The sequence below is a fragment of the Macrobrachium nipponense genome, chromosome 3, assembly GCF_015104395.2.
Source record: "Macrobrachium nipponense isolate FS-2020 chromosome 3, ASM1510439v2, whole genome shotgun sequence".
Classification (NCBI taxonomy): domain Eukaryota; kingdom Metazoa; phylum Arthropoda; class Malacostraca; order Decapoda; family Palaemonidae; genus Macrobrachium; species Macrobrachium nipponense.
In genome coordinates this window covers 31309598-31327193 of record NC_087202.1, presented here as the reverse complement: position 1 = coordinate 31327193, position 17596 = coordinate 31309598, and the positions used below count along the sequence as shown (strand labels likewise).

General features: G+C 42.4%; 1 protein-coding gene across 6 annotated transcripts in view; it reads left to right on the top strand.

The window, feature by feature from the left end:
* The window catches only part of LOC135221686 (protein C19orf12 homolog), a 365807-nt gene that overhangs the window by 25524 nt on the left and 322687 nt on the right, over nucleotides 1-17596 (top strand). For all 6 annotated transcript variants that reach the window (XR_010316070.1, XM_064259417.1, XM_064259414.1 and 3 more), the window contains exon 2: nucleotides 15528-15707. Coding sequence is in view for 5 of the 6 variants with exons in the window: in XM_064259417.1 (XP_064115487.1) it covers nucleotides 15548-15707 (160 nt within the window). In the remaining variant the exon portion in view is untranslated. The remainder of the gene's footprint in view (nucleotides 1-15527; nucleotides 15708-17596) is intronic.

The following is a 17596-nucleotide window of genomic DNA, read 5'->3' as shown; positions in this document are numbered from 1 at the left end:
ACCTAGGATGGGGAGCGCTTTAAGGGCAGAGCGAGATCTCAGGACTATGGTCCCATAGCAAAGGTCTCTGCATATCAGTGTGAAGGAGCTAAAGGCAATACACCTAGGCCTTCAGTCCTATGCAACAAAAGTAGAAAACAATATGAAAGCAGTCTATGCAGATAACATGACTGCTCTCTCGTACGTCAAGAAGCAAGGAGAGACTTAGGCTGTCTCTCTTTTTGAAGTGGCAAGAGACCTCCTCATTAGTCACCAGGGTCGTCGGAGAGAAGTCCTGCTGACGGAATGAACGTTGGATCCTCTGGTCTACCTGAACCTTTGGAAACTGTGGGGAAAACCGATGATAGACTTGTTCGCCAAGTTTTGGAACCATCGTCTCCTTCTAGTTTGTTCTCCAGTTCCAGACCCACAGGCATGGGCAGTGGATGCTTTTCTTTTGGACTGGTTGGACAAGAAACTGTATGCTTTCCCTCCGTTCAGCCTGATACAGTACAGTAGGGAACTCGATTATCCTAATTATTAATGTTTATATGCCATGGGAAAATAACAATAATTTTGATCATTACTGCATGATCCTAGGGGAATTACACAGTATTATTCATGATTCTCCTGCTGATCATATTTGTATAATCGGGGACCTTAATTCTCACCCCACAAAACAATTTTATAATGAACTTACTCGCTTCTGTCAAAATCATGCTCTCCAAATTAGCGATGTAATCCTCCTCCCTCCCTCCTCTTATTCATATGTACATAATAGAGCGGACGCTATTACAACTTCCTGGCTGGACCACTGCATCACATCTCCACAACTTCATGATTCTATTATGACCTGCAATATTCGCTATGATCTTGCAACGGGCTACGATCACATCCCATTACAGGTGTCATTCAGTACCCCAACCCTCCCTACCGTGAACCCCCTAACTGATCGACCACCAGCGGTAAACTGGGATTTTAAAAACCAACAGAAAACCAGAGACTTTAGGGCGACCACAGAAACCAGGTTGCGGTCAATAGTTCAACCGGCAGACGCCTTACTTTGTACTAACACAAAATGTAGAAATGACCACCACAAGAGGGATCTGAATGAATTCTATTCGAACATAATCTCCGCTTTTCTTGTTTTGGGCAGGACTGCCTACAGATTTCGTCAAGGTAATTCTCGTAATATACTAGAAACTTAGAATCTGGTGATTATCCTCGTCTTTGGAAAGATATCCAGTCTTTAAATCCCAAAACTAAAAAGCTATCACAGAGAGTAGGGGAAGCAGTCGGAGACGAAGCTATTGCAAGTATGTGGGGCGATCACTTCAACAATATCCTGAATTGCATAAATGATCAAGATTCCCGAAGGGATGTAGATAACCTCCTTACTGACAACATTCAATTTCATTTTGCAGACCGTATTACGCCAGGTAACATCAGCGATGCTATAAACAGCCTACCTAATAATAAATCGCCCGGCTGTGATGGTCTTCCTGCAGAGGCCTTCAAACTCTGCCATCCGATAATTTACATTTTGCTAGCTGCCCTATTCAATGCGTGCATAATTCACCGGTTTCTTCCAGACTCCCTACTCTTAGTTCACTTGATACCATTAATCAAAAACAAGCTAAAGGATGCAGCTGACCCTGGCAACTACCGGCCGATTGCAATCACAACGATCGCATCGAAGATACTTGAGTCTGTTCTTCTAGTTAGACTTCTCCCCTTTCTACACACCACTGACAACCAGTTCGGGTTTAAAGCAAACCACTCAACCGACACCTGCATCTACATACTGAAAGAATTGCTTAATTACTACCTATCATCAGCCTCTCCTATTTTCCTTTGTTTTGTAGATGTGAGAAAAGCATTTGACAGAGTAAACTACCTGAAGCTCTTCCTGAAGCTGCATAAAAGGGGCACACCCCTGTACCTAATAGGCATTTTACATTGCTGGTTCTCCACACAGCAATTCTGTGTCAAATGGGGTAACGTGTTATCTTACACCTTCGGCTCCCTAAACGGGCTCTGGCAAGGGGGCATTCTCTCTCCTTACCTGTTTGATACGTACACAGATGACTTGAATGTCAAACTGAACTCGCTCCTAATCGGATGCACCGTCAATGAAACAACTATAAACAACCTCTGTTACGCCGACGATATGGTTCTGATTTCCCCATCAGTGCAAGGTCTCCAACGACTCATCGACACCTGCCGCCAATATGCAGAGGAATTTGATATAATCTACAACGAAACCAAGACCCAGTGCATGTCGCTGCTCCCGAGATCGCTTAAGCATATTGCAGAACCTCAAATTTTCCTCGGAAACCATCGGCTGGAATTTGTGCACGAATTTCCGTATTTGGGTCACATTATCACCGACGACCTAAAAGATACGGCAGACATTGAACAGAGGCGTCGTAAACTATGTGCAGCTGGCAACATGATTGCAAGGAGGTTTGCCTTCTGTCACCGAGACGTGAAACTGCTGCTATTCCGCTCGTACTGCTACAGTATCTATGGGTGTTCCCTCTGGACGAACTATACCCGTGAGACCATGAGACGCATCACTGTTGTGCACAATGACATTCTGAGACGCCTCACAAACACTCCCCGCTACCACTCCGCCACACAGATGTTCATTGAAAACCACCTGGACAATTTAAAAATCATTGTTAGGCGAACAATGTCCAGTCTGGTAACCCGAGTGAGAAACAGCAGCAACTCGCTCATACAAAGCATCCTAAGGAGTGAAGCAAGAAGAAGATCTGAATTGTGGGAAAGATGGGAAAATGAGGCCTTTGTCCCCTAAAGGACTTAATCTCTGTATTGGCAAGATGTCATCTGCAGTTTTTGTCATTATTACATTTATTGCTGATATTTTAATTTTTCATTATTACTGTGATTCCTATCAAGTTAAAGTTTTATTTACTTTAATTTATGTATTAAGCCCTCTGGACCTGACTACTGTAACCACCTAAGGTCTCTAGTTGAAATTTGAGTTATATAATATGTGCACCAACTGTTATTACTCGCAATGCATATTTTTTTTTCTCACCAATATTATTACTGTTATTACCAGTATGATGATTACTAGCTTTTATGCTACCTCAGCTATATTATGGATAAGTGCCGATTATTCATTTTCTTTTTCTATTTTATCATATCTCATGTATCTAGATTGTGTATGTTACTGTCTGTATCTTGTATACTCAATGTATATGGCCCCGAGCTGAAATAAAACATATTATTATTATTATTATTATTATTATTATTATTATTATTATTATTATTATTATTATAATACAGTGGTACCTCGAGATACGAAAGGCTCAACTTACAAAAAACTCGAGATACGAAAGCTGACACGAAAAATTTTACTGCTCTACTCTACATACGAAAAATTTTCAAGATACGAAAGGTTTCTGAAAGTCCGAGATTTGCCCGATAACAATTTTGAAACTCGCGCCGCCCACCGCCATCTTAGTTCTAGTAGACTCGCCACCATCCTCCTGCTCTCCCATTGGTTCCTGATGCTAGCCAAGCCATGAGATCCTTCTCTCCTATTGGACAGCATCCCTCCCATCATGCATCTTATACGTACATACATGGTGGCGTCCCTACCCCGGCCACCTTGTACCAGAATCTTTATCGTACACATGCGGCATTCGTTCGGTCCAACAATTTCGTTTAGTAACGTAAATTCGTTAGTGATTTCGTTGTGCTACTTTATCATGTTGTGAGAACCTAATTAGTATACGTACTACATACGTAACTTAATTACGTACAGTACATATAGTCATGTGTCCCAAGAAAGTTGCTGAAGTTCACAGAAAGAAGAGAATGCTTTCTATGGAGACAAAGATGGAGATAATAAAAAAGTATGAAGCTGGCTTGCGGTTGAGTGTGATCGCTAAGGAATACGGCCGAAATCCGTTGACGATAGGCACCATCCTTAAGCAGAAGGAAGCCATCAAAGCAGCTACACCTTCCAAGGGCGTGACTATTTTGTCCAACAAGAGGAGCCATGTGCATAATGAAATGGAAAGGCTGCTTCTTGTATGGATTGAGGACAAAGAAATCGATGGTGATACGATAACCGAGACGGCAATCTGCCAGAAGGCCAGCGCTATTTTCGGCGATTTGATTGTCCGAGCCGAAGACGACGGCAGAGAGGGGACATCAACGGCAACCCCAGAGTTCAAGGCTTCTCATGGGTGGTTCGAAAAATTCCGTAAACGGACTGGCATCCATTCGGTGGTGAAGAAATTGAAATTACGTAAAGTATAAAAAAGTAAAAAGAAATGTAAAAATCAAAAAAAGACAAAATTCAAAATTAATTTTATTTTAAGTTTTTTGTAAAGTTAAGTGTTACAGTTTTGTTAATGTGTTTTGTAAAGTTTAGTTTGTTTTTCTGACATTTTTTTATGTGTTTCGTAAAGTTAAGTGTACGTATCTGCTGTTGTCCTCCTCCTCTGCCGCCACTTTCGGAGATAGCCTCACTCGAAAGGTAAGCTTCCACATTTTACGTTACAGTAATAATATTTCTTGTACACTAATATACACTTTATTTACAGGTTTTGCATTTTTATTCTTAATTTAGTCGTCCCGACAGAAATTCAAATTTCGCGCCACACGCTACAGGTAGGTCAGGTGATCTACCATCCTGCCGCTGGGTGGCAGGAATAGGAACCATTCCCGTTTTCTATCAGATTCTTTCTGTCGCCGGTACTGTCAACATTGTTGTTGGTACCTCCTGGCTGGAATTCTTTTTTCATCGCAATTGATCTTCTTGACCGACGTTTGGTGACGTACCTGGATCGTCGTATTGGCATACGCTATTTGTGGACCGTTTCTTGAACTTGATTTTGGATTTTTCCAAGAATGTCTGACTCGAGTGTTGTTGTGAGATGTGTGAATGAGGGCTGCAGGGTGAGAATGCCGAAAACTTCGGTAGATCCTCACACTGCATGCAGGCGTTGTAGAAAGTATGAATGTTCTTTTTTCTAACACCTGTAAGGAGTGCGAGAACCTGAGTGCAGAAGAATGGAAGAATCTTACTTCTTATATGAAGAAGCTAGAAAGGGATAGGCTGAGGAAAGCTTCCAAAAGCCGAAGTAGATCTAGGTCTAGCGAACTAGTTTCTAGCTTTCTAGCTTCTCCCCATGATGCATTAATTAATCCTTCTCCCCCTATTTCTGCCCTTTCACCCATTTTAAATCCTACAGATTCAGCAGCGGAAATTGTGGATCTGAAGGCTACCCTTCATAGAATGCAGGTCAAAATGGCGGCATTAGAAGGTAAGAGTGGTGATTTAACAGTGGACAGTGATGTGAGTGTCCCCAGTGTTGTGGAGGGGGCGTCTGATCGGCTCTACAACGCTTCCAGGTCTACCTCTTCCAAGCTCCCTGGCCCAGAGGAGAAGGAATGTCGAAAGCTGTACGAAGGTTGTAGAGGTTCCCCACCGGTCAGGCGTCCCTTCGGCAGGTTCTGTTACACCCCAGACTGCCAGGGATCGCTACAGGAAAAGCATCCTTCATGAGTGTTTTTCGTCGTCAGAGTCGCCTTCACCTAGAAGAGGGTGGAAAGACACGAATCTTTCTCGCCCCTTGAAGAGGAGCTGGAAAGCTACGGCGCTTGACTCGAGTCCAGAACACTTTCCTGAAGAGGCTTCTTCAGTAAAAAAGAGAATCTTGTTGACTCAAAGTGCTGTAAGGGAATCTCAGACACCTTCCAGATCTCCCTCCCCTCGTTCCGACACGGACAGGGATGCGACTACTGCTCAGATCCTACAAAAAGTGCAGGAACAGATCTCCTCATTGGTTGGAGTTCTTTCCAAGAAACTTCGTAGGAAAGATAACTCCCTTCCTATAAAGAGGTCCGCGGCGCTCTCAGAGGTACCTCCCTCGAAACGAGAGGTTCCTAAGATTGTTCCATCTTCTCCCAAGCAACAAGCTCCCATAGATGAGTGGTTTTCCTCAGACCCGGAAGAACCATCTTGGCGAGAAGCGCCAGTTAGGACAGAAGCCCTTTCCAGGCAAGGAGAACTTTCCGGTAGAGAGGAGAGAATGTCCAGGAACGAAGAAGTAGACGAACTGAAGGACCGTTCCATGGATTTTTCCGAGCAAGAAGCGCCTTCCAAAGGTGAGGAGTCTATTAGGCGCTCGGAAATGATCAAGCGCACGGAATCTTCTACGGTAACAGATCGTACCAAAGAGTTTCCTTCCAAGCGCTCGGAACATCGCGGACGTTCCGATCTCTCCTTACCCGTGGAAGAACTTTCCATAAGACGCGCGGAACTATCCAGGCGCGCGGAATCTTCCAAGCGCGCGGAATCTTCCAGGCGAGTGGAACATTCCGAACGTTCCAAACTTTCCAGGCGCGCGGAACCTTCCGCACAGGCGGAACCTTCCAGACGCACGGAACTTTCCAAGCATTCCACTCAAGCGGAAGTTTCCAAGCGCTCGGATCCTTTCGAGCGAGCGGGAACTTCAAAGCGCGGATCGCCTTCAAGACACTTGGGACTTTCCAAGCAGGAATCTTTTTCCGGAAGAGTGGAACAGTCAAAACGAGCGAGACTTTCCAGACGAGAGGAATTTTCCGCACGAGAGGAACTCTCCGACCGCGAAGAGCTTTCTACAAAAGCGGAACGTTCCAGACATGCGGAACCTTCCAGGCTAGAATCACCTTCCAAGAGTTCTTCTCCTCGGAAGCGATCTTCCTCTTTGGGACTTCAGAAGGAAAGATCGGTGATATCATGTAAGAGAATAGAAAGGACTTCCAGCTCTCTTACAAAAGAACGTAGAGAGTCTTTTTCCGCCAGTCCTTCCCCGAATAGAGGCTCTCCTAATGCAGAATATGCATTAGGATCGTTCTCCTTCAGCTGGGCTCGAGCTAGAGGATATCTCGGAAGACGAAGCCCCAGCTAATGAAGGACTGTCTAATTATAAGACTTTATCCGCACTTCTGCTCCAGGAATACGGAGAATCGCTGAGCCCTGCCGCTCCACCTTCGCCTCGGTCTCTCTATTCGAGCAATAAGCCATATAAGTCCTCTGCCTTCTTGAAAATGAAACCGGCCATTTCAATGAAGAAGGCTCTCCAATCTCTCGGTTCTTGGATGAATTCCAAGAAAGAACTAGGAAAGACTGTCTTCTGTATGCCTCCCTCCAGACTGACAGGTAGAAGAGGCATTTGGTACGAAACAGAAGAGAATATGGGCCTATCTCTTCCTGCTTCTGCAGAGTCGGATTTCTCAAGTCTGGTAGACTCTTCTAGGAGACAAGCCTTATCCTCTGCACGATCTACTTGGAGCATGTCGGATTTGGATCATCTCCTCAAGGGTCTCTTCCACGTGCTGGAGGTTTTTAATTTCTTAGACTGGTCCCTTGGGGTAATTTCTAGGAAGTCTCAAGGATCGGAAAGTCTTAGCCCGGAAGTGCTTCATAGCATTTTGGCCTGTATTGATAAGGCGGTCCAGGATGGTTCTGGAGAAGTATCTTCCCTCTTTGGAGCAGGGATACTTAAGAAGAAAGCAGTTTTTGGTTCTTTTCTGACCAAGGCTGTTTCTCCTTCTCAGAGAACTGCATTGCTGTTCGCTCCTTTATCTGAACATCTGTTCCTTCTCAGTTAGTGAAGGAAATATCACACTCACTTACTGAGAAGGCGACGCAAGACCTTCTTGTCCAATCGGCAAAGAAGAACAGAACAGTTACGACAGCTGCTAAAAAAGTATCACTTCCGTATCAACAGCCCTTTCGTGGAGGTCCCAAGACACGACCCCCCTTCAAAAAGAAGACTTCCGACAAGCGAGGAAGATCAGCCTTCCGTTCCTTTAAGAAGGGACAATAGCATACAGAACCTCCAAACACTTGTGGGCGCCAGGCTACTGGAATACTCGGAAGCCTTGGTCGATGTCGGTTCTGAGAAAGGGATATCGCATCCCCTTCCGGGACAGACCTCCCCTGACGTCGACTCCTCTCGAACTGTCAGCTCGTTACAAGGACCCTGTGCTGAGAAACACGCTCCTTCAGATGGTAGAGGAAATGTGGAACAAGGGAGCCATCGAGCCGGTGCTAGATCCACACTCTCCGGGATTTTACAACCGCCTTTTTCTAGTCCCGAAGGCTTCCGGAGGGTGGAGACCGGTTCTAGATGTAAGTGCCCTGAACCAATTTGTAGAAAAAGAGAAGTTCCGTATGGAGACTTCTGCATCGGTGATGTTGGCCCTTCGTCCAGGAGATTGGATGGTCTCCCTGGACTTACAAGACGCCTACTTCCATGTTCCCATTCATCCCTCGTCAAAGAAGTACCTTCGTTTCGTAATGAAGGGGAAGATTTTTCAGTTCAGGGCCTTGTGTTTCGGCCTATCCACAGCTCCTCAGGTTTTTACGAACCTAATGAAGAATGTAGCGAAGTGGCTTCATTTAAAGGGAATAAAAATCTCCCTTTACTTAGACGACTGGCTAATCAGGGCCAGATCGGAAACTCAGTGTTTGGATCTCTAGGATTACTCGTGAACCTCGAGAAGTCTCAGATGATCCCCAGCCAGAACCTGGTTTATCTGGGGATTCAGATGGATTCTCGGGGTTTTTGAGTTTTTCCTTTGCTGGAAAGACTCATACGAGGCTTTATGAAAGTCTCAAACTTCTTAGGGAGAGAACAAAGTTCAGCGAGGGAATGGTTGAGCCTTCTAGGAACTCTTTCCTCGCTGGAACAGTTCTTCCCCCTAGGGAGACTTCATACTCGCCCCCTGCAGTTCTTCTTAAAGAAAGTATGGAACTGGAAGACAGGACAACTTTCGGACTCGTTCCAGATACCTCTCGAGGTAAAGAATCACTTGAGATGGTGGTTAGCCCCTCTCAAAAAGAACGAGGGAGTGTCCTTATCCGTGCCGAACCCAAGCCAAGTGTTGTATTCAGACGCTTCGGAAACGGGATGGGGTGCGACGCTAGGAACAAGAGAAGTGTCAGGCACCTGGACGAACGAGCAGATGTCGTGGCACATCAACTGCAAAGAATTGATAGCCATACATCTTGCCCTCAAGTACTTCGAATCAAGAGTCAGAGACGGGGTGGTCCAGGTCAACTCGGACAACACCACCGCTCTGGCATACATTTGAAAGCAAGGCGGGACTCATTCGTTCTCCCTCTTCGAACTGGCGAGAGATCTCTTAGTTTGGGCAAAGGAGAGAAACATCATCCTCCTCACGAGATTTGTCCAAGGAGAGAGGAACGTGAGAGCAGACAGACTGAGCAGGAGGAACCAGGTCCTTCCCACAGAGTGGACCCTCCACTCAGAGGTCTGTCGACATCTTTGGGCTCTATGGCGGAGACCTCACATAGACCTTTTTGCCACGTTCCTCTCCAAAAGGATAGACATCTTCTGCTCTTCAGTAGAAGATCCGAGAGCATTCGCTGTCGACGCCCTTCTACTAGATTGGTCGGGCCTCGATACATATGCCTTTCCCCCATTCAAAATTCTGGGCGAAGTAATCAGAAAAATTCGTGGCCTCAAAGGGTTGCTGGGATGACTTAATAGCCCCATATTGGCCAGCTCAAGATTGGTTCATAGAGGTACTGGAATGGACGGTGGACTTCCCCAGATCTCTTCCAAACAGAGCAGATCTGCTCAGACAACCCCACTTCGAGAGGTATCATCAAAACCTCCCCGCTCTCGCTCTGACTGCCTTTCGACTATCGAAAGACTCGTCAGAGCAAGAGGCTTTTCTCAAAAAGCTGCAAAGGCTATCGCTAGAGCCCGTAGACCGTCAACTATACGGGTCTATCAATCGAAGTGGGAAGTCTTTAGGAGATATTGTAAATCGAAGAAGCTGTCCTCCTCCAATACCTCTGTGAACAACATTGCAGATTTCCTTCTTTTCTTGAGGGAGGAATCGCATCTTTCCATATCCACTATAAAAGGGTACAGGAGTATGCTTTCAGCTGTTTTCAGGAACAGAGGCCTAGAAATAGCTGATAATAAGGATCTTCATGATCTGATCCGGTCTTTCGAGACCTCAAAAATCAATGCTCCTAGAACCCCGAGCTGGAATCTGGACGTAGTCCTAAAATTTCTAACCTCGAAGCGGTTCGAACCTCCACACCTTGCCTCCTTCAGAGACATTACAAGAAAATGTTTATTCCTGTTGTCTCTCGCTACAGCCAAAAGGACGAGCGAGATACACGCTCTTGATTCTAGGGTTGGTTTTAAAGGAGAGGCTGCTATTTGTTCGTTCCAGACTTTATTTCTGGCAAAAAATGAAAATCCTTCAAAGCCCTGGCCCAGGAGCTTTGAAGTAAAGGGCCTGTCAAACCTAGTAGGCAAAGAGATTGAGAGGTCCCTTTGCCCGGTAAGGGCCCTTAAATTTTACCTGAGTAAAAAGAAGCAGCTGGGAGGTTGTCAACAGGGTCTATGGTGTTCTGTGAAAGATCCTAAAAGACCCATGTCTAAGAACGCCTTAGCCTTCTTTGTAAGAAGTGTAATTACTGAGGCTCACAATGATTGCCCAGATGACTCCTTCAAACTTCTTAGAGTTAAAGCTCATGAAGTTCGAGCGGTTGCTACGTTTCTAGCCTTTCAAAGGAATATGTCGTTGAAGAATATTCTCGAAGCGACATATTGGAGATGCAATTCAGTTTTTGCTCTCATTACCTGAAGGATGTCAGGGTAACTTATGAGAAGTGCTTCTCTCTCGGTCCGTTTGTGTCAGCGGATACGGTGCTGGGACTTGGAGCAAAAACTGATCCTTAATTATTGTGTATGTACGCAAACCCTATAGCTAGAGATGTTCTTGGTTTTCGCTGTCAAAGGCACTAGGCGTCGCACAGGCGACCGTGGCTTTTTGTCAGAAGGAACTGAAGAATATCAGACAAATAAGGGTGTACAAAAATTTTTTTTTGGTACTGGTGTGTGTGTGTTTATAGTGGTGTTGAGTTTTTGGGTTGTTGTCAGGAGTTGGGGATACTCCTTACAACCTTTAGAACTAACACAGGTGTTAGGATCAGGTGGTCGGGATGTATGTTTTTGCTCCTCGTATATGCTTTTAAAGCAGGTGTATTGTCATATTAGTGGATTAGCACCCATTGACAAAGGCCATTTAGGCTCTGCCGAGTAAGTGGATAAGACCCCATTGGCAGACCCACAAGATCTCTTAGCCATAGATCACTATCTCGCTGAGGCTCTTGAAGCGAAGCAGACTCCTGGGCAGTAGCCACGAAGTCTTCCGCTTAATCAGGTAGGAACCAAGGTTTATTTGTACCTACAACATATATTGTGTACCTGTCTATTTCAGTATTTAGCTGTCTCTTACCCACCACCGAGGGTGCCAATCAGCTAAGTATATATCTGACAGGTAAGTTGAATGTATAAAAATGATATTGTTATGATACAATAAAGTTTTATACATACTTACCTGCAGATATATACTTAGCTTTAGACTCCATCGTCCCGACAGAAATTCAAATTTCGCGCCACACGCTACAAGTAGGTCAGGTGATCTACCGTCCTGCCGCTGGGTGGCAGGAATAGGAACCATTCCCGTTTTCTATCAGATTCTTTCTCTCTACCACCTGTCTCCTGCGGGGAGGCTGGGTGGGCCATTAATCGTATATATCTGCAGGTAAGTATGTATAAAACTTTATTGTATCATAACAATATCATATTGAATGGTCCAAATTGTTGTAGTATTTCATTGTTTATAGGTCAATTTAGCTTTTATTATGAAATTTACTGGGGTATTTTTGGAGGGCTTGGAACGGATTAGCCATTTTACATGTAAAATGTGGTCCAAGATACGAAAAACTCATGATACGAAAGGCGCCTCGGAACGGATTAATTTCGTATCTCGAGGTACTACTGTACACAGCAACATGTCTCAGATCTTGGTGGCCCCCTTCTGGCCATCGAAGGAATGGTTCCCTGATCTCGTAGATCTATTCGTGGACTTCCTGGCGCTGATTCCTAAAAAAAGGCAGCTACTCAGACAACCACATTTCTACAGATTCCAAAAAACCTGTCTTCTCTGGCCCTGACCGTATATTCAAACTGTTCAGAAACTCCTTAGAAGAAAAGGGTTTTCTAAAGGAGCTTCAGAGGGTATCTCCATGTGTAGATCTTCTAGCAACGTGTATCAGAATAAGTGGAGAATCTTCAGAGTGGTGTAAGAATTCCAACAGTTCTTCTAAGACCGCTGTGATGCAAATAGCCGATTTCTTGCTTAATTTGAGATCAGTAAGAAACTTGTCTTCCTCTACCATCAAGGGCTATAGGGCCATGTTAGCATCATTGTTCCACCACAGAGGCTTGGACTTGTCCTCCAACCCAGACATCTCTGATCTCATTAGATTGTTTGATACTTCTTATTGTAAAGATTCTCCCATGGTGCCTTGGAATCTGGATATTGTGTTAAAGTGGTTGTCTGGGCCTCGTTTTGAACTTATGCCTGAACTTAGTCTGAGGGACTTAACTAGAAAAACTCTCTTCCTTGTGTCCTTGTTTTGTTCATATTCCCTGGGGTTTCTAACCAAGAACGAGTCTCCCTCTAACCCCTGCCCTCGCTCTTTTTCGATCCCTGGTATGACAGAAGTCTTGTGTAATGATGATGAGGAAAGAACTCTGTGCCTAGTGAAGTCCTTAAAGTACTACCTTCACAGAACTAAAGACTTTTGTTGAGATTTTGGCAGTCTTTAATGTTCGGTAAAAAAAACCCTCCAGACCGTTATCTAAGAAAGCTCTGGCATTCTTCTTAAGATATGTCATCTGAGAAGCACGTTCTTCAGTTAAGGAGGATGTTCTCCCAGTCTACAAGGCTAAAGCTCATGAAATTAGGGCAGTAGCCACATCTCTGGCTTTTAAGAGAAATTCATTTGCCTGTTTTTGCTATTTTGCATGTCTGTGTGTGTGCTTGTGTTGTTATGGCTTCCTTTGCTTCGTCTCGGCCTCACCAACGTAGTGCCTCAGAACTCAAGATTTCCTGTGTTCTCATTTCCTGGCTTCTTCAGCTACAGACCCACACTCCACATGCAGTAGGTGTTGAGCTAATGTTTGTACTATAACGAATCCCTGCCCGGAATGTGGTGTGTGGCCTAAATTGCAGTGGAAGTTATTTTTTTAGTAAGAGGGAGCATCGTAGAGTTTCGACTTCCATCGTGGGAAGGGTTTTCATCGCCTCGTCCAAATGCTTCATCTTCTTCTGCAGTCACATCCCATGATGTTAGATTTTATGTGCCTGTGTCTCCTTCCTTTTCTTTCATCAATTTGTTGTTGGAAATATTGTGAGACCCTCAGGCTGATTTAATGTGTAATGTAACCACCTCTTCCTCGGGGGTTAATTTGCTTCCCTTGAGGGAGGAGGCTATTTCATCAGTTTCATATATTTCATGTTCGGAGGCATCCAAAATGGCGGCACTCTGGGTGTCACTTTGGCTACAGGGTCACCCTCCTTGGAGGGTTTGCTGACGCATTTTATGGATGCACGCCTCCCCAACTCTACCTCTTCCCCGTGGCCTTCTCTATGTTGGTGCCTGCGGTCGCTCCACCACTGAGGCTTGCCTCTAGCTCGGGTCAGGGAGGAAGCCATGACATCTCTCTCAGCGCCGCTGGTGACGTCACTCCCAGTTTCCTCAGTGTCGTCTCCCCCTGCTATGTCGGCGTCGTCAGTTGGGGCTGCTGCGCTGCCTTGCTCCCCTGTGTCGTCATTGTTCACCTCTTTCTATCTTAAGGATGTTGCCCACAGATATATGGACACTTTCCTTGGGTCTTTTGGTGGCTGCCCAACAGATCATGTAACTCATCGTTGCCCTTAACCCGGCACTTTTGTATCTTGCCTAAGATGATTGTGTGGAAGAGAGAAAGAGAGAATGAGTGAGTTGGCTGGTCTCTTTCTTTTTCTTGTTCCTTTCTTTCTTCCTATGGGTGGGTTGAGGAATAGACATGTCATTTGCTGGACTGGTCTGATACAGGTGAGTAAGGTAGTCATACTGGTAGTTTGGTTACTTTGTGTTCAAATAGTCAAACCCTCTATTCAGTAGCATATACTCCGCTCTCTAGCAAGGGGGAGTGAGGAGTGGTAACAAACCCTGATGCGTTGGTTTGTTATCAAACAGTTAGAATTTCTCTTTAGTTCCCTATTGCAATGAATCTTCCTATATATCATTGTATGTAACCCAGTTGGTTGAGTTGTTGGATATCAGTTTATCTAGCCTCTCACATGTATTAGTCCCTCTCCTGTAGATATTTCTTTTGGAGTTGGACTGGTGGGTTGGCCCCAAGTCAGTTTAAGATGTCTGTACCCCCACCAATATGAGTATCCAATTGTTAAGACCGAAGGGTTGTTCGTGTTGAACAAATGACAAATTTGTAAGACAATTTTGTATTTTTCATAGCTACAAACCTGAGGTCTTAACATTTTACTGCCCACCTCTAGCCGCCCCTCTGTCATCTTATGACATCCTCGGTTGGGAAAGACTAAACCTGATAGCATGGGTGCGCGGTCTTTGACCAGTTTTCACCCAATATATGCATGTGTTGCCAGATCTCACAGATTCCTTGCTTTTTCAATCTCTGATTGTTTAACCGAATCCAGTTAGGCAATAGAAAATTATCCTATTGTTAAGACCTCAGGTTTGTAGCTATGACAAATTCAAATTGTCTTAGAAAATTTGTCATTTCTCCTTGACACAAGATGTGAGGGTGGTGGTGGATATTGTATTATTTTGGTTATAGGTAACAATATTTTCTGGTGATATGTTGGTACAGAGTCCTGGGCACGGGCAATTACTGTTGATTCTTTGTTAGCCATTGCAATTGTCCTTCACCAGAAAGGTCCCACTTTGTAATAATTGCTATGTGGCTTAACTGCCATGCCATTACATGATAAGGTGAGTGGCAACCAGAGGCAGTATTTTCCTGCTACAACTCTCTTATCAGGTAAGGAATCAGCAAACTCTTAACTAATGTTAGCAAAGCTTTTCTATTCTCAGTAGTTGTATTCTTATAAATCTGAGGTAGAATTATCCATGCTTCCCTCCTTCCCGTGGTGTGGGAATCAGCTATATAATTACTGGGGAAGTTGTATAATTAAGAATGACATTTTTATTATAAAATAAAGTTTTTATTATACTTACCCAGTACGTAATTATATAATTGGAACCCCGCCATCTCTCCTCTAGCATAGATTCCTGTTGATGAGCATAAACAAACTGAGCTCTTTGCTTATTGTTCCTCTCTCTTGCCCCAAAAGTGGGTGTGGCAAAAAGATAGTCAGTATGACCCGCGAATTTCTGGATTCTAACTGCCGGGGAGTGAAACTCTTAGCTATTAATTACTGGGTAAGTATAATTAAAACTATTTTATCATAAAAATATCATTTTTTCCTGCATATGGCCTTGGGATGTATTTAACATGTGACCATTACAGTTGACCATTATAGTCTTTTTATTTATTTTTTCCAATTCAGGAACTAACTTGCTAAAATTCATGATGGACCATTAAGAGTTAAATCAAAATAAATTTGGATTTTGAAAATTTTGGTCTTTGCAGGGATATGAAAAAATTTCATCATGCCAATTAATACAGCAGAAGTACTGTCTTTGGTGACCCAGATTTGTGAGGAGGAAAAACTGAGAGTTTCTATCAAGGAAAGTGTCAAAGGTGGATTTATTGCTGGAGGAGCTACAATACTAGGAGGATTACTTGGAGGTCCAATAGGCCTTGCAGTGGGTAAGTATTTTTAATTTTTCAACTTTACAATTCAAGAAGCAGTTTGAATGAGGTGATAGTGTAGAGAAGATATAAGGGATTGGAAATGGGATACATTATATAATTTTGAAGAAGTATCACTGCACTGCATAACAATGGTGCTTGCATTCTGGATTTGGTACTTTCTTATTCTTGTCAAGACTGCATATTATCTTGAATAACTTTGATAACTTTGAAGTGGAACTGAAAAAAATTGTAGCACACTGTGACATGGTGGCAAATAAATGTTCCTCAGAAACATTTCCTTTATAATCTCTATCTTGTCATTTATACAACCCTTCCTTGGATACTCATGTTTCTTCTTTTGTCAGTCAGCTAAGTAAAAGATCTTGCAGCACACTCCATTTATATATATAATATATATATATATAGAGTGGTCCCCCCGTATTCGCGGGGGATGCGTACCAGACCCCCCTGTGAATAGTTAGAACCCGCGAATGTTTGGAACCCCTATAAAAATGCTAAAAACGCCCTATTTTGTTAGTTAAAACTCAAGAAAAGCCCACTAAAATTTTTCATACATGGTTTTTTTAATAGTTTTATCACAAAAAGTGCATTTTATGATGAAATTCATCAAAAAAACCAGGAATTTGTGGATATTTACCATAGTAAAATACCGCGAATGCGCGAATTTTCCGCGAATAATGCAGGGAAACGTTCCCGAGAGAAATCCGTGAAAGTGTGAGTCCGCGAATCTGGAGAACGCGAATACGGGGGGTTCACTGTATATATATATATATATATATATATATATATATATATATATATATATATATATATATATATATATATATATATCTATATATATATATATATATAAAATATAATATAGTATATATAATATAATATATGTGTGTATGTATATATTTATTAATATATACAGGCAGTCCCCGGGTTATGACGGGGGTTCCGTTCTCGAGACGCATTGTAAGCCGAAAATCATCGTAAGCCAGAACATCATTAAAAATCCTAAGAAAACCTTACTTTTAATGCTTTGGGTGCATTCAAAACTATGTAAACTGCATTCTTGTTGCATTTTTCATCAAAAAAAAAACCTTCGAATATTGATTATTTTGCAATTTTGGTGTCATATCCCTTTTGCCAGATCAGCGTTGTAGGCGCCGTAACCCTGGAACATGTGCCGTAACCCTGAAAATAATTTCTGATGAATATAATTGAAAAGCGCCTTAACCTCGGAACATCGTAAGCCGAATCCGTCGTAACCGGGGACTGCATGTGTATATATATATATATATATATATATATATATATATATATATATATATATATATATATATATATATATATATATATATATGTATGTATATTGTATATATATATATATATATATATATATATATATATATATATATATATATATATTATATATATATATCTATATATATATATATATATATATATATATATATATATATATATATATATATATATATATATATATATATATATATATATATATATACATATATATACTATATATATATATATATATATATATATATATATATATATATATATATATATATATATATATATATATATATATATATATATATACTATATATATATATATATATATATATATATGTATATATATATATATGTATAATTGCCGATTCCAGTAAATTTCTTGAAACATAATCGTTAGATCTAGCAATTACCGAGGTATCACCCCAATTAATACAATGAGAATTTTCACTCGGGAATGTAAAATCAGTTTTAGCCTCAGTAAAGGGTCCGAATAGGGACTGAAAGTACTCGGCTATCTCGGCTTTTTCATTTTTTCCTTCGTTTGGGGCCAAAAAATAAAACCTTTAATATATATATAT